At 43.5% G+C, this 21,958-nt stretch overlaps 1 protein-coding gene across 4 annotated transcripts in view; it reads left to right on the forward strand.

The window, feature by feature from the left end:
* Positions 1–21,958, forward strand: part of LOC308667820 (E3 SUMO-protein ligase ZBED1-like) — a 309,814-nt gene that overhangs the window by 178,805 nt on the left and 109,051 nt on the right. For 2 of the 4 annotated variants that reach the window (XM_081327333.1, XM_081327334.1), the window contains one exon: positions 7,651–7,858. The exons of the other annotated variants lie outside the window; for them this stretch is intronic. In XM_081327333.1, the coding sequence (XP_081183459.1) occupies positions 7,651–7,858 (208 nt within the window). The remainder of the gene's footprint in view (positions 1–7,650; positions 7,859–21,958) is intronic. 4 annotated transcript variants of the gene reach the window in all.

The raw sequence follows: 21,958 nt of genomic DNA on the forward strand, positions 1-21,958 counted from the left end.
ATTTAAAGAGTATAACTTGAGACGGCACTATGAGACGAAGCATCAGGACAAGTACAAACCTTGAACATGGAGCAGAAAGCACAGAAGGTGGAAGAGTTGAAAAAGAGCCTGATGTCACGGCAGCATATGTTCAGAAAAGCAAAATCACAAAGTGAAGCTGCTGTGAAAGCTAGTTTTATAGTGGCAGAAGAGATAGCCAAATCAGCCCGGCCATTTACAGAGGGGGAGTTTTTGAAGCGCTGCATGATTAAAGTTTTCAAAGTCATGTGTCCAGACCAAAAGCAAGCTTTTTCGAACATAAGCCTAAGCAGAAATACTGTTGTTTATTGGATATGTGTGCTTGCCACTGATTTGCAAGGACAATTGGTTGAAAAGGGAAAAGAATTTATTGCTTATTTCCTTGCTGCGGATGAGAGCACTGATGTCTCTGACACAGCACAGCTGACAATCTTCATCCGTGGAGTGGAATCAGGTTTATGCATTACGGAGGAGCTTCTGGATATAAAATCACTGCATGGCACTACCACAGGGAAGGACATATTTGAAGCAGTATCCAAAAGTATACATGACATGAAACTACCCTGGGACAAACTTATAGGACTCACAACACATGGAGCACCTTCAATGTGCGGGGAAAAGAGTGGACTAGTAGGAAGGATGCGAGACAAAATGAAGAGTGAGAATTGCACAGGTGAGCTGACAGCATATCACTGCATTATACATCAAGAAACACTATGTGGCAAAGCCCTGAAAATGGACCATGTAATGCACACTGTAACAAAGACAGTTAACTTTATAAGAGCCAAAGGTTTAAATCACCGTCAATTTAAGACTTTTCTTGAAGAAATAAATTCTGAACTTGGTGATCTCCCTTATCACACAGAGGTGCGATGGCTAAGTCGAGGGAAAGTGCTCAATAGAATTTTTGATTTACGCATGGAAATTTGTCAGTTTATTGAAAGCAAAGGAAAAGACTGCATGGAATTGAAGGATGAAAAGTGGCTGTGTGAATTAGCATTTCTATGTGACATTACTAATTATCTCAGTGCACTAAACCTACAGCTTCAGGGATGGGACCATGTGATCACAGACATGTACGATGCTGTGAAAGCTTTTCAAGTAAAGCTGCAACTGTGGGAGACTCACATGCAGCAAGGAAACTTGAGTCACTTTCCCAGTTGCCAAACAATAAAAAACCAGGTCTCCACCACTGCCTTCTCAAATGCTGAGTTTGCTGATAAACTGAGCACACTTCAAATGGAGTTTACACGTCGCTTTGCTGATTTTGAAAAACAGAAATTCAGTTTTGGACTGCTCAGCAATCCATTTTCAGTCGAAGTGGACAGTGCTCCTGTAAATATCCAGATGGAGCTGATAGAACTCCAATGTAATAGCACACTGAAGGGAAAGTACGATTCTGTAGGACCCGCACAGTTCACCAGGTTCATCCCTGAAACAATGCCCCAACTCCGCCTACAAGCTGCTCGAATGCTCTCCATGTTTGGGAGTACATACCTCTGTGAGCAACTTTTCTCTGTCATGAGGGTGAACAAAAGCGCACACAGAAGTCAGCTCACGGATGCACACCTCCACTCTATCCTGAGAGTATCCACCACTCAAAACCTATCCCCAAACATGGATGAACTTGTAGCCAGGAAAAGATGCCAAACATCCAGTTCGGACAAAATGGCATGAGAACTAAAAAGCTTGTTTTTTCTTTGTTTTAAATGTGTTTTTGCAGATTTATTTGAAATAAATAATTTATTTGTTCATATTTGAAATTTTACTCCTTTTTGCCCTACTCTTAGACATAATACACTTCTGAACTAATATGATACAATAGTCCTACATGCAACTGGTCCTTTGAAGGCAACCATGATGCTTGATGTGGTGAAAGTTTCCAGAAAGCAGTTTCCTCCAACTTCTTCTGCCTTGAAAGATCTCTGGAGAGGAGCAGAAGGTGGCAGGGAAGCTGCATGAGGGAAGGCTGTTCCAACAAGCCAGCATCCTTACCATGCATAATTAGAAATGGGGATTCCCTTTCAAGAAGGGCCAGCCTCCCTCATGCAGGACTGGGAAGTGCTGCTCCCCTGCCTCCTCTTGCTCTCCAGAGATCTGTCAAGGCAGAAGAAGGAAACTACACACACACACACAAACACACACACACACACACACACACACTTCAAGCTTGCAGACTAGGAGGCTATCTACATCTGAGCTAACAAACTACCAATCATGCCTGGCTTGGGAAGAAGGCCCTTTCCATCCTCTGTGGATAAAAGCCCCTAAATGTGGAATACAGTGCGTGTGCATGTGCACATGCTTGGCTGCAGAAGTTTGGGGAGGTGAAGAGCTTGTAGGGCAATGAGATGTCCCCACATCAAATTAGCCGGTGCAACTTGTTCTCTCCTGACCCAGGTATCTCAAGTCAGCTGTGCTGAGTGAGCAGCATTGAGATGGCCACGCCCACCCAGCCACGCCCACCCGGCCACACCCACCCGGCCACACCCACCCAGCCCCCCGAGGGCAACCATAATGCTGATGTGGCCCTCAATGAAATTGAGTTTGACACCCCTGTGCTAAGGGATCTATAATCCATGCACAAATGACGAGTGCTGTCCTTCTTCTCCCTGACAGGACCGGGGTGGCCTTTTTGGGTTTGGCAGGCTCAATAAATCCCCTTTCTAAGTTTTTTTTAATGAATCTTTCCATCTCCACTGTTTCTTTTGGGCTTATGGCATACATCCTGGGCTTCGGGAGTTTTGCCCTGGGTTTGAATTCTATAGCACAGTCTGTGGGCCGGTGAGGGGGAAGCTCATCTGCCCGTTCCTCACTGAAAACTTCAGCAAGGTCCCTGTATTCCTCTGGTATTTCTGGTAACCCCTTCTCTTCCCCCACTGATCCTGTCTCCTCTCTTTGGGTTGGGGGGTGCTTTGGGGTTTTACGTTCCTATTCTCCCTCTCTGGGAAGTTGAGTTCTGCTGTCCTCCAGTTTACCCAGGGGTTCCATTTCTTCAGCCATTCCAGTCCTAAAATCATTGGGCATTCCATGCCTGGGGTCACTACAAACATTATGTTTTCCTCATGAGTCCCCAGGGACAGGTAAACTGGTAAGGTGGCTAGTGTAGCTAGGAACCCCCTGCTATGGACCCATCTAACTGGCCAAAGAAGATTGATTGTTTTAGTCTCTTCACTTGGAATGCCCAAATTCCCCACCATCATCAGGCTGATGAGGCAGCGGATGCAGCCAGAGTCTATTAGGGCTTCTACTTTGATGGCTTCGGGCATGGAGGAAGCTAATATAGTCACTGTCTTAAGGATGGGTGGAATGGATCCGCTTACCAGGGTTTTGCCCTCCGAGCTGCCCTCCGCGGTTTCCACCACCCCTGCGGTGTAGGCCAGAGTTCTCTCCCATTCCTTGGCAGGCGTTTGGGATTCTACAGCCTCTATCTCCCTCATGGCAGGTTCTTTTGGTTTGGCTGGGTACTTCCCTGATCTCCTGGAGGGTGATGCCTCTGATTTGTGCTGAGGGGCTTTTGAGCGGCATCCTACAGCGTGGTGGCCCTCTCTCCCACATATGAAACAGCCTGTTGATTTCTTAGCCATGGATGGTGGTTTTCCCTGGCGGTGCCTTTTTAGTAGGTCTATCTCTGCCTCCTCTACTAGGACATACCAGTCATCGAGATGGTGTGGGTCTCCTCGAGGCAGGCAAACATCTTACAGGTCATAGTTTAGCCCATCTTTGAAATGGCTAAGGAGGATGTCTTCCAGCCACTTCAGCTCACTGGCAATGGCTCGGAATTCTTGGGTATATTCAGCCACCGGCCGTCTGCCCTGCCTCACTGTTTTGATTCTCTCCCGGGTCTTACGATCAGTCAAAGGGTTCTCAAATTGCGTCCTCAAGGATGACATGAACCGGTTGAAGTCATTAAGTTCTGGAGCATTGGAGTCATGCAGGTTCACCACCCAGTCTCCAGCCGGTCTGTCCAGGGCGGATTGCACGATGCGGATGCGGGCTTTGTCACTGGGGATGTCCCATCCGTATACTTCCATATAGATGAGGACTTGGGTTAGGAAAAACCCCAAGCGTGGTGGCTCTCCCCTGAATTTCGCTTCCGGGGGTGGTAGTCTTTGAATGTACAGCAGGCGGTATTGCCCCCCATCCTGATCCCTGTATGTGGTTTGCCAGGGGCTCGGTGCTGCTGAGGCAGCAGCTCCTGATCCAGTGGACGGCCCTGGTGTTGCAGGTTCCGGATCCCGCCCCCACTGTCTCTCCACTTGTGGGCCCAGGCACTGCTGCAGTATTCAGGTTTCTCCTCTCTTAGTGAGCTAAGGGTTTTCTTCATCAGGTCAATAGTTTTCTCTAGGATCCACTCCGCGCTGGGTGCATAACTCCCGTCTTCTTCACTGACGTCCAGGGAGATCTCCATCTCTTGCCTCCATTTGGTTTGGTGGCCGCCCTGCCTCAGGGTCATTTTCCTCGATGCCTTTTTCCACTCGCTTTTCCTTCCAGTGCCCATCGACCACCACAGTTTGCGGTCATGCGTCTCCACCACCTTTTCCCTGGAGGAATATGATGCTTCAGCTTCTGATCGTTGGTGGGGTTTTGTTTGGGGGGAAAGTTCCCTTTCGATGGGGCTTTCCTCCTCCCTTGCCTTGTCGTTAGACATTGTATTTTTTGCAAAGTCCCCCGGTAAGGTTCTCCCTTCTTAATGCAGATCCTGTCTAATGTCAGAACCCACCAAAATCCACATCTTAGGAAAGAAGAACTCTTGGAGATAAGATTGTCCAAACAGGAACTTTTACTAAAACATGGTTGACAGTGGATAATATAAACAGGATCTGAAGCTGTTTCACAGATCGATACTTTTAAAGTGTCCCCGAGTAATAACCCCACCCCTCAGTCCATTTGGTTAGTCATGGATCAGTTGAGTCTCAGATGTCAAACCCCTCATGGGAACAAAAAGGAGAATCACCAGTACATTTGCAATATTGTTACTTCCTCCCTTTCACCTTCCATTTGGAGATGCAAACCAGAATTCCCTCCCCACCTGCCTTTATTTGTTGTTCAGTCTTTTGTGATGGCCACCAGGCAGGCTGAATAAACAAACATTACATCTAAGGGATAGAGAGGGGCAATTAGCACCCCTGTCTTCTCTTTCCTCCTTGGAATGGCAGAATCCAGTAAGGGGGGGTGATTTAGGTTTGCACAGATAGGGAGTTAGAAATGAAATATAAATGGATTCTGACAGAGATGTAGAAAACAGTGGAAAGAAGAGTAGATGTAAGCAAGAAATAAAAGGAAAATCCATTGGTAGTTTATATTAGAAATGACAATTCATATCAACCTTCACTATAAATTAAATTGCAGTTTCCAAGATTCTGCATTTATTCCCAAAGGGGCATTCAAGAAATGTGTTAATCTTGCATTCCACCTACCTGTGTGGGGCATGACAGATTGGGATTTACTAAAGCGTTCATGATATTATAAATCATGTAATAATATAGAAGATCCAGAACAGCTTAAATAGAGTTGGAAAAAAGGAATCAGGAATCTTAATGCAGTAATCTATGCATAAACTAATCTATGATGAATAAAGTGTAAGATGAACATTTGCAGCCCTCAGTGTAAGATCAGTTCATGGATATAAGGTTAATTGAACATCAGTCAAGACTGTGGGCAGCAGAAGCTTAAATAATGTGCCAGGCTTGGTGATAAAGAAAAGGAAATATAACAGACAATGAGAATATAACATTATACTTCTTATTTATTTTCACTTGTAGTTGATAAATGAATCTCCAAGGTGGAATACTGATAAAATATACTGTCACAATCATGCACCATCATTATGGACTACATAATGACTGCCAGGTCTAAAATCTGATAGATCTAGTTTTCAGCAATGTAACAATGACATTGAAAAATCTGATTGTGAATCAGGGCAACCAAGGGAAGTGTATAAAAAGTAAACAAAATATGACTGAGAAATTTATATCTGAGGGATATCCACTATAAAAGTTCCAAAACTATAATCTGCCTTGCAAACTGAAAGCTTGGGGAAGAAAATACATGACCCAACTGAATATTTGACCAGTAATGCCCAGGAATCATACCCTAGATAGTTTTTAACTGCTGATCATGTGTATAGAATAAGGTTGCCTTTAAGAAGTTAAATGCTGTATTGCTCCAGTGACTGCATTCTGCATATTAGAATGTATCTTGCATAACCCGCCCTGTTCTGGACATTGTCAGCCTGAGTGTTATGAAAAGCTCATCTGTGACATTTATATATTGCTCTCAAATTCCAGGTTCAATGAGTGTATCCTCTCATATTGTGATTAAAAACACATTACCCAATGGCATTAAACTACCCTACAGACCTATTATACAACTGCAGTAAATTAAAAGCAGTTTCCGGATATTTCAACAATTTGAGTATGTTTTGGGTTTTTTTCCATGGACCATACTGAGATGCCTGATTTAAACAACTGGGCAATTGTCAGCTCTCCCAGGTAAACCAGACAAGACACACAACTAGATGAACTAATTCTACTTTACTGTAAGTTTACAATAATAAGAACTTGCAAGTCTGAAAGTACAAATTCCCACATCACTTTAAACTGCCTGATTCATTAGGGTGAGCCCTTCCTTAGTTTTTTTTTCCTCACCTAGCTCTTAAGCTATTGGGGGCTTCTGCCTCTCTTGTCTGATTGTTTCCTAGACAGCATGTCTTCTTCTCATTCGCCAAGGTCACCCACACATTCCATTACAGCCGCTAAGTTTCTCCTTCTAAATATGCTGCATTTTCAAAGAATAAAAATAATTAATATTTCTGCTACATCTTTAAATTCATTTTCACATTTGGCACTTGAATCTTTAATTGCTTAATTTATAAATATACTAGGTGTTACCATTTGAGTTACTTCAACAACAGAATAATCAGGTCATTTTGAGAGTTCTCTCACCACAAACAAATATGCACATACAATAATAAAACTGCTGCAAATTCGGTCATGAATTTTTAGACAAATATTTTTCTTAATTGCCTTTCTCTGCATAAAACAAATCCACCATTCTTCTATCTTGGTTTATTAGCCTTAGCTTTTATTTGTTTTTCTGTGGAGGTAGCCTTGGTCGGTTATTTTCTGTGAGTAGAAATTGACTTTTTATACCCCTGATGGATCTGTAGGAAAAAAAGCTGGGAAGTATGGAAATCATTCAATAGATTGTGCACAACTACAACAAGATCCGGAGACACTCTGAACAAATGGGGCTATCCAGTTGTTTCTGCTCTTTGTGATTGTGGTGACATGCAGACCTGCTCTTTGTGCCCCCATCAGTGTATACTTGACCTCATGGCAGCACGGCAGAACACAATTAATGTTGCTAGTTTCTGGGCAAAATCTCTTTAATGTTCTATTTTATATTTAAATTTTATATCATATAGAATGCCTTATTTTAATTGTGATACTGAGATAATTGAAAATGAGATGCTGCTGCTTTATAGATGTCCTGCTTATGGACTTTCTGTGAGATACATTGGCCGCCATAGGGAAAGAATACAGGAGTTTTCTTAAATTTTTACTCGGCTATATGAAACAAAATCAGGCATGTATCCAACAAAATTCACTTTATTGTTCAATTCTTCAGCTGCAGTGATGCTGGTACCCGAAAAGAAGACAGAAGATGGGTTTGAAGAGCACATTGGTGTTAACTACCTGGGACATTTCTTGTTGACAAATCTCTTATTGGATACACTGAAGCAATCAGGAACACATAGCCACAATGCTCGGATTGTCACCCTCTCATCAGCCACCCATTATGTAGGTGAATTAGATCTTCATGATTTACAAAGCAGGTATGGAATTTTTCATCCTAATATTATTAATCCCTCCCACCCACAGAAGAGTATTTATTAGCACAGTAGAGATGGCCAGTTGTCTTTTCATTCTATAGTCACCTTCAGATTAAAGTATGCTAAAAATGAATGGAAGTTTGCATAGAGAAGATTTGCAGGAGGGAGGCTGCAGAGAAGATCAAAGAAAGAAAAATCATTTTACATAAGCAGGCTTCAGAAAAAATAAAATATTCAACATATGTATAAGTTATATATAAAGTACATAGTCCAGAGTTTTGTTTTCGTTTTATGTTTACTTGCATGGTATGTGTGCCTATAGGACTTTTAAGAAATTTGGGGTGGGAGAAGCTTTGAAATGTCATTTTGCACTTCTCGTCTTGTTGACATTTCTCCTTATCATTTATGTTCTGCATTAGACCAGATTTCTTGAATATACTTGACATTTGACAGTAATTCTGGCAAGTATTAGTTTCAATTTATTCCACTTAAACCTCTCTATTTATCTTCCTGCCCAGAGCTCAACATTTTGTTACATTATGGAGTTAATTTGTTCTCTCCCTCTCACACTTTCTTTCTCTCTCTCTCTCCCATCTGTCATCTTTCTACAACTTTGCTTGGTCTTGTTAATCTCATCTCTGTAAAAGAAGATGCCACAACAACTGTAATTATTATTGATTAATGGTGATTTAATCAAATTCCCTGCTATATTAGTTGTTAAGAATAGATCTAAAAGTACTTTCTCATGATAAGTAAATTATTGAAATACAGCCAATTGAATGCAAGCTTCTCTATTTATAAATAAATATCTTTTTCTGTAGTGCAGAAAATTATAGTAATTGTGTTAAATGTAAAAGTCAAGGGATTTTTTTTTCAAGGTTCAGTGTCCACTTCCATACTTCTATGTTTCTTTTTTAAGTTTGAATTATTAGATTAATAATCCCCATTGGCCTACTTCTCATCTAGTTGCATTTGTATACATGAAAAAATGTATTTTAAAACCTTTGTGGGGGACAGTTCTCTTTAAATTTGGTAATAGCTTATATAATAACTTTGTCTCAACTCTTGAAACATAAACTGACCAATTTTTGTAATTCATGGGGTTTTTTTAGAAAAAAATGACAACCAATGACTTTGGCTTCTGTAAACTTAAATGTGTGGTTGTGCTCGATGGTATGACCCCATACCTGTGATTTTCTTTTTGTTTAACAGCCAGTTCATGCTCATGAAGCCTTGTCCAGAGGCATTTTGTGGTCTCACCAAAGTAGTTGCATGGACAGTCATTGCAGCTGATTTGGTAGACCACTGATGACATTTCGCCTGCGGCTAAAGGGTTCTTTGGGGTGCATAATTCGTGAGCAGAGGGTTTGACTGGGTCTATGCACCACTCTAATGTTGTGTGCCAATAACATTCTTGCTGCTGTTTCTGAGACACCATGGATGTAAGGTAGTGTGGCCCAGGTGGAGGTGGTGGTTCTGTCATCCGCAAGTCATGATACCTGTTGTTGGCAGCATTGGATGAAGTCAATGATGTATCGATTTCGTATGCAAACCTGATATAGATGTGCATACTCATTAGATTTCTCCATTGGCATGCTGCAGTGCATGTGAATTCTGTTGAAGAGTGTGTGGATGCAGCTGATTTTGTGGGCGGTGGGATGATTGCTATCACTGTGGAGGATTCTGTCAGTGTGTGTGGCTTTATGATAAATGCTGGTGGTAAGTGTGCCATTATGTTCATGACAAATCAGTATATCCAGGAAGGGTGGAGTATCATTCACTTCCTCCTCTGCCGTGAACTGAATGTCAGGGTACATGGAATTGAGCTTCTCCATGAAACTGGTTTTGTCATGATGCTTGATGACAACAAAAGTGTCATCGACATACCTAGCCCAAAATGTGGACTTATAATCACTCATGACCCTGAATTCCAACTTCAGCAATTATTCCTCAGATGGAGATCCCATCGGTGTGCCCTTGATTTGTTCATATGTGGAGCCGCTGAATGTGAAATATGTTTTGAGGCAGAAGTTGAGGAGCTAGCTGTATGTAGTCTTCTGCATTTAATGAACCAGGAAGCTGTGGTTCTTTATCCTGCAGCATCTCTTGCATGGTTGACATGGCCAGATCTTGGGGAATAGATGTAAATAATGACACGACGTCAAAGGATACCATGACCTCATCCTCCTCCATTATCAATGTTTTTTTCTGCTCCAGTTGTGTCTGATTCTTCAGAACTAGTGGAGAAGTCTCTGCAAATTTCTCAGCAAGATTTCAGAAATGATTTGCCATTGTCTCCTTCTTAGCTCTGAAAGAAAGCGACTATTCCAAGGTCACCCATTTAACTTTGTGCCTAGGGCAGCACTAGAATTCAAGTTCTCCCAGCTTCTAGCTTGATGTCTTAACCACTACACCAAACTGGCTGGCTATAGATTAAATTACATTTTGCCAAATAGAATAATGATTCCTGCCTGCATATATAAGAAATTTGAGGTCTAATTAGTAATTATATCCTGAATCTACCTTGTGCCTTAGTATTTGTTGTTGCATTCTTACTATTAGAACATGATAAATTCAGAAGCATAGGAGATTTTGCATCAAAAAGGTTTATGTCCTGAGAGTGTCCCTGCAGAAATTATTCAGCCTTCAAAAGCTGTCTTTATGTCTTTGAAGTATTAATAGTTTGAAATCTTTGAAAACTCAAGTACCAAATATTGCTGTATTTATCTGAAGTGAAAATTATTCTGTGCTTGTTACCCAGAAAAAACAAAATACAAACTTTCACACTGCCCAATCTTGCTTCTTTTCAGTTAATATTGCTAAATGCCTCTGGATTCAGACCAGTCCCCTCAACATAATAAATATGTGTAAACCACACATTTTAGAAGTGCATATTGATATTAATGCACAGTTGTGAAGCTAAACTCCAAAAATTAAGGGCAGAATTGGGCAAAAAACCCAAGTCAATTGAATTGAAATAATTACATTTAAATAAGGCCACCGTGGGGGATTTATAGATTTCTAAAAAGATTTCTAAAAAGATTCCACTGCTATAGACAAGGCCCATTTCATGGATCCTATCTAAGTTCTCATCTAGGTCTTAGTTACACGTGCCAGACTGCTTCCTCATTCACAATCAACTCATGGATGAGGACAGTCTTACTGTCTAGCAAAGTTCTAGTGACTTGGTTTAGAAATAAATACTAAGGCAGGAGGTGTCAAACATCAGCCCTGCCATTCCCACAAGATTACAAAGCTGTAAAAATTAATAATAGTGTGAAAAATAATATTCAGGGTTTAAAATAGCTTATGTAGAAGATGGAGATTTAAATAGGATTAGAGGCAAGATCAAAAACAGAGAGGGAGAAAAGGCAAAAGATGAGAAAAAATCTAGAGCTATCTAGTGGTAGAGGAGAGTGATTGAACATATCAATTAGGAGAAAGGTGTGCATGTCAAGAAAGAAAATAAGCAAATATCTTTTTAAAAGTGTGTACCTATATATAAGAAAACTTAGTTACAGAACAAATAAACCAGATAATAATTTCATATCTGCTGTCATCACCATGAAACTAAAAAACATATAGATAAAAGTGACCCATAAACATTGTAAAGTATTATATTAAGTGACCAATTTATTTCTATGATCTGTCTTGTGATGTAAGGAAGCAATTATTCTTTAATAACTGTGGCAATGTTGATAAATGAGTGCAAGCAATATTTTCAAACGGGTGGAGAACCTTGGCCCTAACAAGCCAGCATGGCTTGTTAGGAATTTCTGAGAGTTGAAGTCCACAAGTTAGAAAAGGGCCAGGGTTCCCCACCCCATCTTAGAAAAACCAGCAGCGCTCACAATCATATCATACATACTTACATGGTTATGCTGTTTTTCAAGAAGGTCTCTTTCAAATTAATTTAATATAGCCTGGAGAAGGAAATGGCAACCCACTCCAGTATCTTTGCCATGAAAACCCTATGGACAGTTCCAAAAGGCAAAACGATATGACGCTGGAAGATGAGCCCCTCAGGTCAGAAGGCGTCCAATATGCTACTGGGGAAGAGCAGAGGGCTAGTACTAGTAGCGCCAGAAAGAATGAAGCGACTGGGCCAAAGCCGAAAGGACGCTCAGCTGTGGATGTGTCTGGTGGTGAAAGGAAAGTCCGATGCTGTAAAGGTTTTTTCTCCATAGGAACCTGGAATGTAAGATCCATGAATCAAGGCAAGCTGGACATGGTCAAACAAGAGATGACAAGACTGAACATCGACATCTTAGGTATCAGCGAGCTAAAATGGACAGGAATGGGTGAATTTAATTCAGATGACCATCAGGTATACTACTGTGGGCAAGAATCCCTCAGAAGAAATGGAGTAGCCTTCGTAGTCAATAAAAGAGTAGGAAAAGCAATACTGGGATACAATCCTCAAAATGACAGAATGATCTCAGTTCGAATCCAAGGCAAACCATTCAATATCACAGTAGTCCAAGTGTATGCGCCAACCACCGGTGCTGAAGAGGATGAAATTGACCAGTTCTATAAAGCCCTACAGCACCTTATAAAACTAACACCAGAAAATGATGTCCTTATCATCATGGGGGATTGGAATGCGAAAATAGGAAGCCAAAAGATAACCAGAATAACAGGCAAGTTTGGCCTTGGAGTACAAAATGAATCAGGGCACAGGCTGATAGAATTTTGTCAAGAGAATACGATGGTCATAGCAAACACTCTTTTCCAACAACCCAATAGACGGCTCTACACATGGACATCACCAGACGGTCAACACAGAAATCAGATTGACTATGTGCTCTGAAGCCACAGTCAGTAAAAACAAGACCAGGAGCTGACTGTGGCTCAGACCACGAGCTTCTGGTTGCAAAGTTTAGGCTTAAACTGAAGAAAGTAGGGAAAAGCACTAGGCCACTCAGGTATGAATTAAATCACATCCCTGTTTAATATACAGTAGAGGTGACAAATAGACTTAAGGAATTAGATCTGATAGACAGAGTGCCTGAAGAACTATGGACAGAGGTTCGCAACATTGTACAACAGGTAGCAACTAAAACCATCCCAAAGAAAAAGAAATGCAAGAAAGCAAAATGGCTGTCTGAGGAAGCTTTGCAAATAGCTGAGGAAAGGAGGGAAGTGAAAGGCAAGAGAGAAAAAGAAAGATACGCTCAATTGAATGCAAAATTCCAGAGAATAGCTAGAAGAGATAAGAATGCGTTCTTAAATGAACAGTGCAAAGAAATAGAAGAAAACAATAGAATAGGGAGGACCAGAGATCTTTTAAAAAAAATTGGAGAGATGAAGGGAACGTTTAATGCAAAAATGGGCATGATAAAGGACCAAAATGGCAGGGACCTAACAGAGGCAGAAGAGATTAAGAAGAGGTGGCAAAATTACACAGAAGAACTATACAAGAATGAGCTTAACGTCCCTGATAATCACAATGAGATGGCCACTGACCTCGAGCCAGACATCCTAGAATGTGAAGTGAAGTGGGCCTTAGAAAAGCTAAGCAACAACAAAGCTAGTGGAGGTGACAGTATTCCAGCTGAGCTATTCAAAATCTTAAAAGATGATGCAGTAAAAGTGCTACACTCAATTTGCCAGCAAATTTGGAAAACTCAACAGTGGCCACAGGATTGGAAAAGATCAGTTTACATTCCAATTCCAAAGAAAGGCAGTGCCAAAGAATGTTCAAACTATCGCACCATTGCACTAATTTCTTATGCTAGTAAAGTTATGCTTAAAATCCTACAAGCTAGACTCCAGCAGTATGTGGATCGAGAACTACCAGAAGTACAGGCAGGATTTCGAAGAGGCAGAGGAACTAGAGATCAAATTGCCAACATACGCTGGATCATGGAGAAAGCTAGGGAATTCCAGAAAAACATCTACTTCTGCTTCATTGACTATGCTAAAGCCTTTGATTGTGTGGATCATAACAAACTGTGGCAAGTTCTTAAAGAGATGTGTGTACCAGACCATCTTATTTGTCTCTTGGGAAACCTATATGTGGGCCAAGAAGCAACAGTGAGAACTGGACACGGAACCACTGATTGGTTCAAAATTGAGAAAGGAGTCCGGCAAGGCTGTATACTGTTGCCCTGCCTATTTAACTTACATGCAGAGCACATCATGAGAAAGGCAGGGCTAGATGAATCAAAAGTTGGAATTAAGATTGCCGGAAGAAATATCAACATCCTAAGATATGCAGATGATTCCACTCTAATGGCAGAAAGTGAAAAAGAACTAACGAGCCTCTTGTTGTGGGTGAAGAAGGAGAGTGCAAAACTTGGGTTGAAACTTAACATTAAGAAAACCAAGATCATGGCATCCAGCCCTCTCAATTCCTGGCAAATAGATGGGGAAGAAATGGAGGTAGTGACAGATTTTATTTTCCTGGGCTCCAAGATCACTGCAGATGGGGACTGTAGCCAAGAAATTAAAAGACGCTTGCTCCTGGGGAGGAAAGCCATGGCAAATCTAGACAGCACACTAAAAAGCAGAGATATCACCCCATCAACAAAACTGCGTATAGTCAAGGCTATGGTCTTCCCAGTTGCGATGTATGGCAGTGAAATTTGGACCATAAAAAAGACTGAGCGCCAAAGAATTGAGGCCTTTGAACTATGGTGCTGGAGAAGACTCCTGCGAGTCCCTTGGACTGCAAGGCGATCAAACTGGTCAGTCCTAGAGGAGATCAACCCTGACTGCTCTTTAGAAGGCCACATCCTGAAGCTAAAACTCAAATACTTTGGCCACCTGATGAGAAGGAAGGACTCACTGGTGAAGAGCCTAATGCTGGGAAAGATTGAGGGCAAGAGAAGAAGGGGACGACAGAGAATGAGGTGGCTGGATGGAGTCACTGAAGCAGTAGGCGTGAGCTTAAATGGACTCCAGAAGATGGTAGAGGACAGGAAGGCCTGGAGGAACGTTGTCCATAGGGTCGCGATGAGTCGGACACAACTTCGCAGCTAACAACAACAACAGCCTGAAGGCTCAATATAGTGTAAAGTTAGGAGGGATTCATTGCAGAGAAGAGAACAAGTCTCTTTTTAGCTAATTTTCAGTTACTGCAGGAATGGGAACTGTTGTGTAGTGAGTTCTTTGGAGGTAGTAAGCAAGACGAGAGGTTGCAAACAGGAACATTGCTTTATTGAGGCAAACAGCAACAGAACTGAAAACAGAGGCTTCTGCACAACTACTTATATGGTTGGCCACTAGGTGGTGGCCAATAGGTTTAAAGGAACCCAGTTCCACCCCAAATCATCCAATGATCTTCTTGGAGACTGCAAGTCTGGCTAGTCAGTGACCGTTATACATACACACCAATTGAGCAACCTTAAGCAGCATTCAAAAGACACGTGAAAGCAGTTCAAGTAAAATCCCAATACATTACAGGAACTATGACCCTTTTATGACTTGTGGACTTCTACTCCAAGAATTCCTGAGCCTGGCTTGAAGTCCACAAGTCATAAAGAGGGCCATAGTTCCTCACCTGTGCTTTAATGTTTAGAACAAATATCTAGAAAACTTGATAAGTAGAATAGGCCTGGCTGATCAGCCACTGTTACAGAAATACTTTCATTCTATTCAGACAGTAAATATAGCCATAGATAATTCCTTTTGTTTGCTGTCTGGAATTTATTTATAAATAAACATGTTCACATATATGTATTTAAACACTTTTAAAGAAAATAAGGTCAATACCTGAAAAAACACTATCTAAGATAAGTGTCAGAATCCATTTATATCCCATTCCTAAATCCCACGTGACACGTGAAAGCAGTTCAAGTAAAATCCCAATACATTACACCCCTCCCCCCTAGAATGTACACACATTATTATTATTTAAGAATAAAGTCTTGCAAATATGGTGGTGGTATGCAAACCGCCTAGGAGATCCAGGCAACTCCCGGTCCACCCGCTTGCCCACCGGGCTGGGTAGACCAGGACTCATGAGTTCACGAGAGTTGTATTGACTCGAGTCCCCTGGGCTGGCCATTCCAGTTCAGCCCAAACCAAAGCACAATTGCTGCCTTGTTCAGGAGACCCATGTTGCACTTCCGGACTGGGTCCGTCTATGACCACTTCCCCATTGTACTGACTGCATGAGTCCTCAGAGCGTGTGAACTGCTTTGTTATGTCACTGGTTTCTGCCTCTAGGAGCAGACCCATCGTGAGGTTTTCGCTTTGTGGCCATTCTGCAAAACGCTTCCGCAGCTGATCAATATGGCGACAAACAACTCGCTCCCCCATCCAGAGCCACCTCATATGAAAGAGGGCCTGAGACTTTAACAATTTTACCCAGCACCCACAAGTTCCCATGCCCATAGTTCCATATCACCCACTTGCAACCCCCTTGGAGCTTTAGGGCATGAGTTGTCTGCTGCCACCCGGTCAGGATGTAACCTGTCCAGTTTCGTGATGAGCCTTCTTCCCCAGTGAAGCTCTGCTGGGCTCTTGCCCTTTGCTGTACACGGCGTAGTGTACTGGCAAAGCAAGAAGTCAGCCAGCCTATGGTGCCAATCTCTGGTCACAATGCGCTTGAGTGACTCCTTTGTTGTGCACACCATGTGTTCGGCCTGCCCATTAGTTGAGGGGTGAAAGGGAGCTGATGTTGCATGCCTTATGAGGCTAGTCCTCAAGAAGGTTGAAACTCTGCCACTGTGAACTGGGCCGCGTTGTCTGAGACTACGAAGTCCGGTAGCCTGTGTGTGGCAAAAAGCTTTCTAAGCACCTGGATGGTCCTAGCAGTAGTCATAGTTGAAATAGGAATTGCTTCCAACATTTAGAGTGGCTGTCGATCACTATCAAAAATAGCTGTCCCTGAAAGGGCCCAGCGAAATCAATGTGAATCCTTGGCCATGGTGTATGGGTTTCCTCCCATCTGTGGACAGGAGCTTGTGGCATTTCTGGTCTGGAATGTTGACACGTATAACACCCATGTACTTGGGCCTCAATAGCCTTTTCTAACCCTGGCCACCAAAGGTAGCTTCGTGCCAATGCCTTCATCTGGACTATGCCCATATGTCCCTCATGCAGAGACTGAAGTACACGGTGCATTAATGAACTAGGGACAATAACCCTGCTCCCCCATAAGATGCAAACTATGTGAGCTGAAAGCTCCTGTCTACGTGTGAAGTAGCTCTGGAACTCAGGTCCAGGGCTATTTTTAAGCCACCCAATGTGAATCCATGGCAAAACCCTACTTAAAACCTTGTCTGCAACAGTTTCTGCAGCCACATCCCCAGCATGGAGGGGAAAATCAGGTAAATCCTGAATTGACAGAATGTGAGCTGCTGGAGCTGGATCTGACTCTACCTGTGGCAATGGCAACCTGCTAAGGCCGTCTGCATGGCCCATGTCTTTGCCAGGTTTGTGAACCAGCCTGTAGCTGTAGTCTGACATAAAAATGGACCATCTTAACATTCCAGGGGACAATATTTGAGGCATCTGCCTATCTGTAGTAAATAACTGCAACAGTGGCTTGTGGTCAGTGAAGACCGTGAATTCCCTGCCATACAAGTAATAATGGAATTTCTTCACCCCGGCCACAATGGCCAAGGTCTCTTTGTCAATCTGAGCATAATTGTGCTCAGCTGAGGACAATGTCCTTGAATAATAGGCATTGGGGACTTGAGTCCCATCACTTGACAAATGGCTTAGAACAGCCCCCACCCCATAAGGGGATGCGTCACATGCAATGCATACAATGTTTCATTAAAGAGTGTAAGCACTGAATTGGAGGACAGTAGTGATTTTACTGCCTTAAAGCTGTTTTCGTGAACTTTGGTCCACTTCCATGGGGTGTTTTTGTCTAAGAGCCGGTGTAATGGCTCTGCCACTGCGGCCTTGTTAGGAAAGAATGCATGGTAAAAATTAAGGAGACCCAGGAATGCCTGAAGTTCTCCTTGGACCTGGGGCTTGGTGCCAGCTGAATGGCCTTCAGCTTGGACTCGGCAGGGTGGGTGCCTTCAGAATCAATAAGGAATCCCAGGAACTCAGTGAAAGGGACCCCAATGTTACATTTGTTTCTTTTCAATTTAAGTCCCGCTGCATGGAACCATTGAAGGACAGCTTTGAGCCTCCTTGCAAGTACCTCAGTGGACTCACCGGCAATGAGCACATTGTCGAAATAGAGGCAAACCCCCGGAATGCCCTTGAGCGTACGCTCCATAACTCCTTGGAAAATTCCTGGAGCTACGCTAACCCCGAATTGAAGGTGTTTGACTTTAAAAGCCCCCCTGTGTGTCACAATTGTTTGTGCAGCTGCTGTGGTCTCATCCACAGATAACTGCTAATAAGCCTGTGCCAAATCTAGCTTAGCAAACATGGAACCACCTTTCAGCAATGCCAAGATGTAACTAATGACTGGCACCAGGTATGCAGGCTGCTTAAGTGCCCTATTTATGGTGCACTTGTAATCAGCACAAATCTGGACCTCCCCATTGGCCTTAAATGGCATGGCAATTGGGGTCTCCCATTCACCCCCATCTATGGGCTCTAGTACCCCCTGACTGACTAGCTTGTCCAGCTCTGCATTGATTTTGTGTTTCAGTGCAAATGGCACTCTATGGGGTTTGATCCTAATAGGCATTACAGCAGGATCAAGTTTAAAGGCTATCGAAGGCCCCTTGTATTCTCCCAGGCTAGTGTCAAAAACATCCGCAAACTCCTTGCATAGTGATGCCAAGTTCACCACTTGTTTCCAGTGGATCCCGGTTATTTGGATGCCCAGAGCATCAAACCAATGAAGCCCTATTAAGCTCGTCCTCTGGCCCTCCACCACAATCACATCCAGGGGCTCCAAAAACCCCTTGAATTTGACAGCTAAGGTGGCCTCGCCTTTGACGACTATTTGGGAATTCTGGAAGTCAGTCAGGATGATGTCGGATGGCCTAAGCTTGGCCCAACTCTTGCTTTAGTTGCACATGAACCGGAAAGTCTCCATGGAAATGATGGATACAGCTGAACCAGTGTCCAGTTGCATCCTGCAAGGAATGCCTTGAAACTCGACTTGAAGCTGAAGTTTGGCCTTAAGGGGGCAGCGAGCTCCCGTATGGCAAACGCTCCAACGGCTGGAGCAAAACCCTACTGTATGCGCCCCCAGGGCCCCGGTATCTCTTCTGATTGAATCGTCTGATTGGTGGTCCTTCTGGCAACCTCTACAGACTGATGCAATGGGCCAGTTTTTCTGCAGGCCCAACACATGGCTGTCCAGAACCAGCAGTCCGCTCATTGGTGGCAGCCACCACAGCCCAAACACGGAGGGAAAGGAACTGTCTTGTAAGGGGGCTTCAGTTCCTTGTCATGGTGCCGTTGGATCTTATCAACTTTGTGGTCGAAGTCAGCGTCTTCTGGAAGTTCAGTGTCCTCATGGTGGACAGCTTCCTCATGAGGAGTGCTCTTGGCTGGCCACAAGGCCTTCATGGCTCCCTCAGCGGCTTTGTCCACTATTGCTTCTTTTAAGTCTTCCTAGAACAAGAGAGTCTCTTTTGCAAAAAGTTTCTGTTGCAGCTGTCTGATATTTAGTCCACAGACGAGTCAGTCTTGAAGCCTTTCTTCCAAGTCTGAAAATTGGCACAGGTGCGAAGCTTGTCTCAACACCGCAATGAATTCTGTGGCTGTCTCTCCGGGTTGTTGAACTTGTTGTTCGAAGGCATGCCTCCATGCAATCACCGACAGCTTGGGCTGGAAATGGTTGCCGAGCCATTTCTTCAGGTCCGCGTAAGTAATGGACTCCAGTTGCACTGGTGCGACTAAGTTCTCCACGATGTTGAATGTTGCAGACCCACAGACACAGAGGAGTGTTGCAGCCTTCAGGCCATCTTCGGCAACTTGGTTGGCGCAGAGGTAGTTTTCTACTCTTGAGATGTAGGATGACCATCTCTCTGGGTGAGTAACATCAAATTCCTCAAGCTTTCCGACTTTCATCATCGTAGGGAAGTCTTCGCAGCTCGTGCCTCTCGTTGCCTCGTCCTGCTTCTTCTGTACGCCCTGGGACTGGTCCGCAGGGCAGTGTGATCGCTAGCGTGGCTTGCTAGGCCAAACAGGGGGGGGGGAAACATGGTCCCTGCCAGGCGCTTTGCCGGCCTCACCCCCTAGTGACTTTCAGCTCTTCCGAAGAAGCAGGATCCCACCTTCGTCACCAATGTTGTGTAGTGAGTTCTTTGGAGGCAGTAACTGAGATGAGAGGTTGCAAACAGGAACATTACTTTATTGAGGCAAACAGGAACAGAACTGAAAACAGAGGCTTCTGCACAGCTACTTATATGGTTGGCCACTAGGTGGTGACCAATAGGTTTAACGGAACCCATTCCCACCCCAAATCATCCAATGATCTTCTTGGAGACTGCAGGTCTGGCTAGTCAGTGACCGTTATACAGACACACCAATTGAGCAACCTTAAGCAGCATTCAAAAGACACGTGAAAGCAGTTCAAGTAAAATCCCAATACATTACAGGAACTATGACCCTTTTATGACTTGTGGACTTCTACTCCAAGAATTTCTGAGCCTGGCTTGAAGTCCACAAGTCATAAAGAGGGCCATAGTTCCTCACCTGTGCTTTAATGTTTAGAACAAATATCTAGAAAACTTGATAAGTAGAATAGGCCTGGCTGATCAGCCACTGTTACAGAAATACTTTCATTATATTCAGACAGTAAATATAGCCATAGATAATTCCTTTTGTTTGCTGTCTGGAATTTATTTATAAATAAACATGTTCACATATATATATTTAAACACTTTTAAAGAAAATAAGGTCAATACCTGAAAAACACTATCTAAGATAAGTGTCAGAATCCATTTATATCCCATTCCTAAACCCCTATCTGTATACCCCTAAATCTCACCCCTCACTGGATTCTGCCATTCCCAAGGAGGAGAAGAGAAGATGTTAATTGGCCATCCCTATCCATTAGATGCAAGGTTGTTTATTCAGCCTGCCTGGAGGCCGTCATCAAAGACCAGGGAAAGAACCTATGAACTGAGAAGAACAAAGAAAGAGGGGGGGACAGATTCTGGTTTGTATCTCCGGTTGGAATCTGAAGTGGAGGAAGTAAATGTCGTAAAGGCATGGAACATCCCTTTTCCCATGGAAGGTTTTGACACTTGAACCTTAATTGATCCGGGACTGACCAAATGGACTGAGGGGAGTTTTTTTTTTTACTCGGGGACATTTTAAAAGTATCAATCTGCAACACAGTTTCCAGACCCTGTCTAGATTTCCCACTGACAATCATGTTTTAGTAAAAGTTCCTGCTTGGACAATCCTGTCTCAAAGAGTTCTTCTTTCCTAAGACATGGATTGGGGTGGGTCCTGACATTAGACAGGATCTGCAGTAAGAGTCAACCTGGAAGGAAAAACCTTACTGGGGGACTTTGCAAAAAATACAATGTCTAACGGTGAAGCAAGGGAGGAGGAAAGCCCCATGGAAAGGTAGTTTTACCCCCAAACAAAACCCCACCAACGGTCGGAAGCTGAAGCATCATATTTCTCTGGGGAAGAGGTGGTGGAGACGCACGACTGCAAACCGCGGTGGTCGATGGGCATTGGAAGGAAACGCGAGTGGGAAAAGGCATCGAGGAAAGTGATCCTGAGGCGGGGCGGCCACCAAACCAAATGGAGGCAAGAGATGGAGAGCTCCCTGCACGACAGTGAAGAGGAGTGGAACCTAGAGAGTGCTATTGACCTGATAAAAAAAACCTTAGCTCACTAAGAGAGGAGAAAGCTGAATATCACAGCCACAGCAGCGCCTGGGGCTGCAACTAGAGAGACAGTGGGGGGGATCCGGTACCTACAACACCAGGGCCGTCCGCTGGAACAGGAGCTGCTGCCTCAGTAGTAACCCCCCCCAGAACCACAGACGGGGATCAGGATGAGGGGCAATATTGCCCGCTGCGCAGACAATGATCCATTCAAAAACCTCCGCCCCTGGAAGCAAAATTCAGGGGAGAGCCACCACGCTTGGGGGTTTTCCTAACCCAAGTCCTCAGCTATATGGAAGAATATGGACGGGACATCCCCAGTGACAAAGCCCGCATCCGTATCGTGCAATCCATCCTGGATAGACCGACTGCAGACTGGGTA

The sequence above is a fragment of the Vipera berus genome (assembly GCF_964194415.1).
Source record: "Vipera berus genome assembly, chromosome: 4".
NCBI lineage: Eukaryota > Metazoa > Chordata > Lepidosauria > Squamata > Viperidae > Vipera > Vipera berus.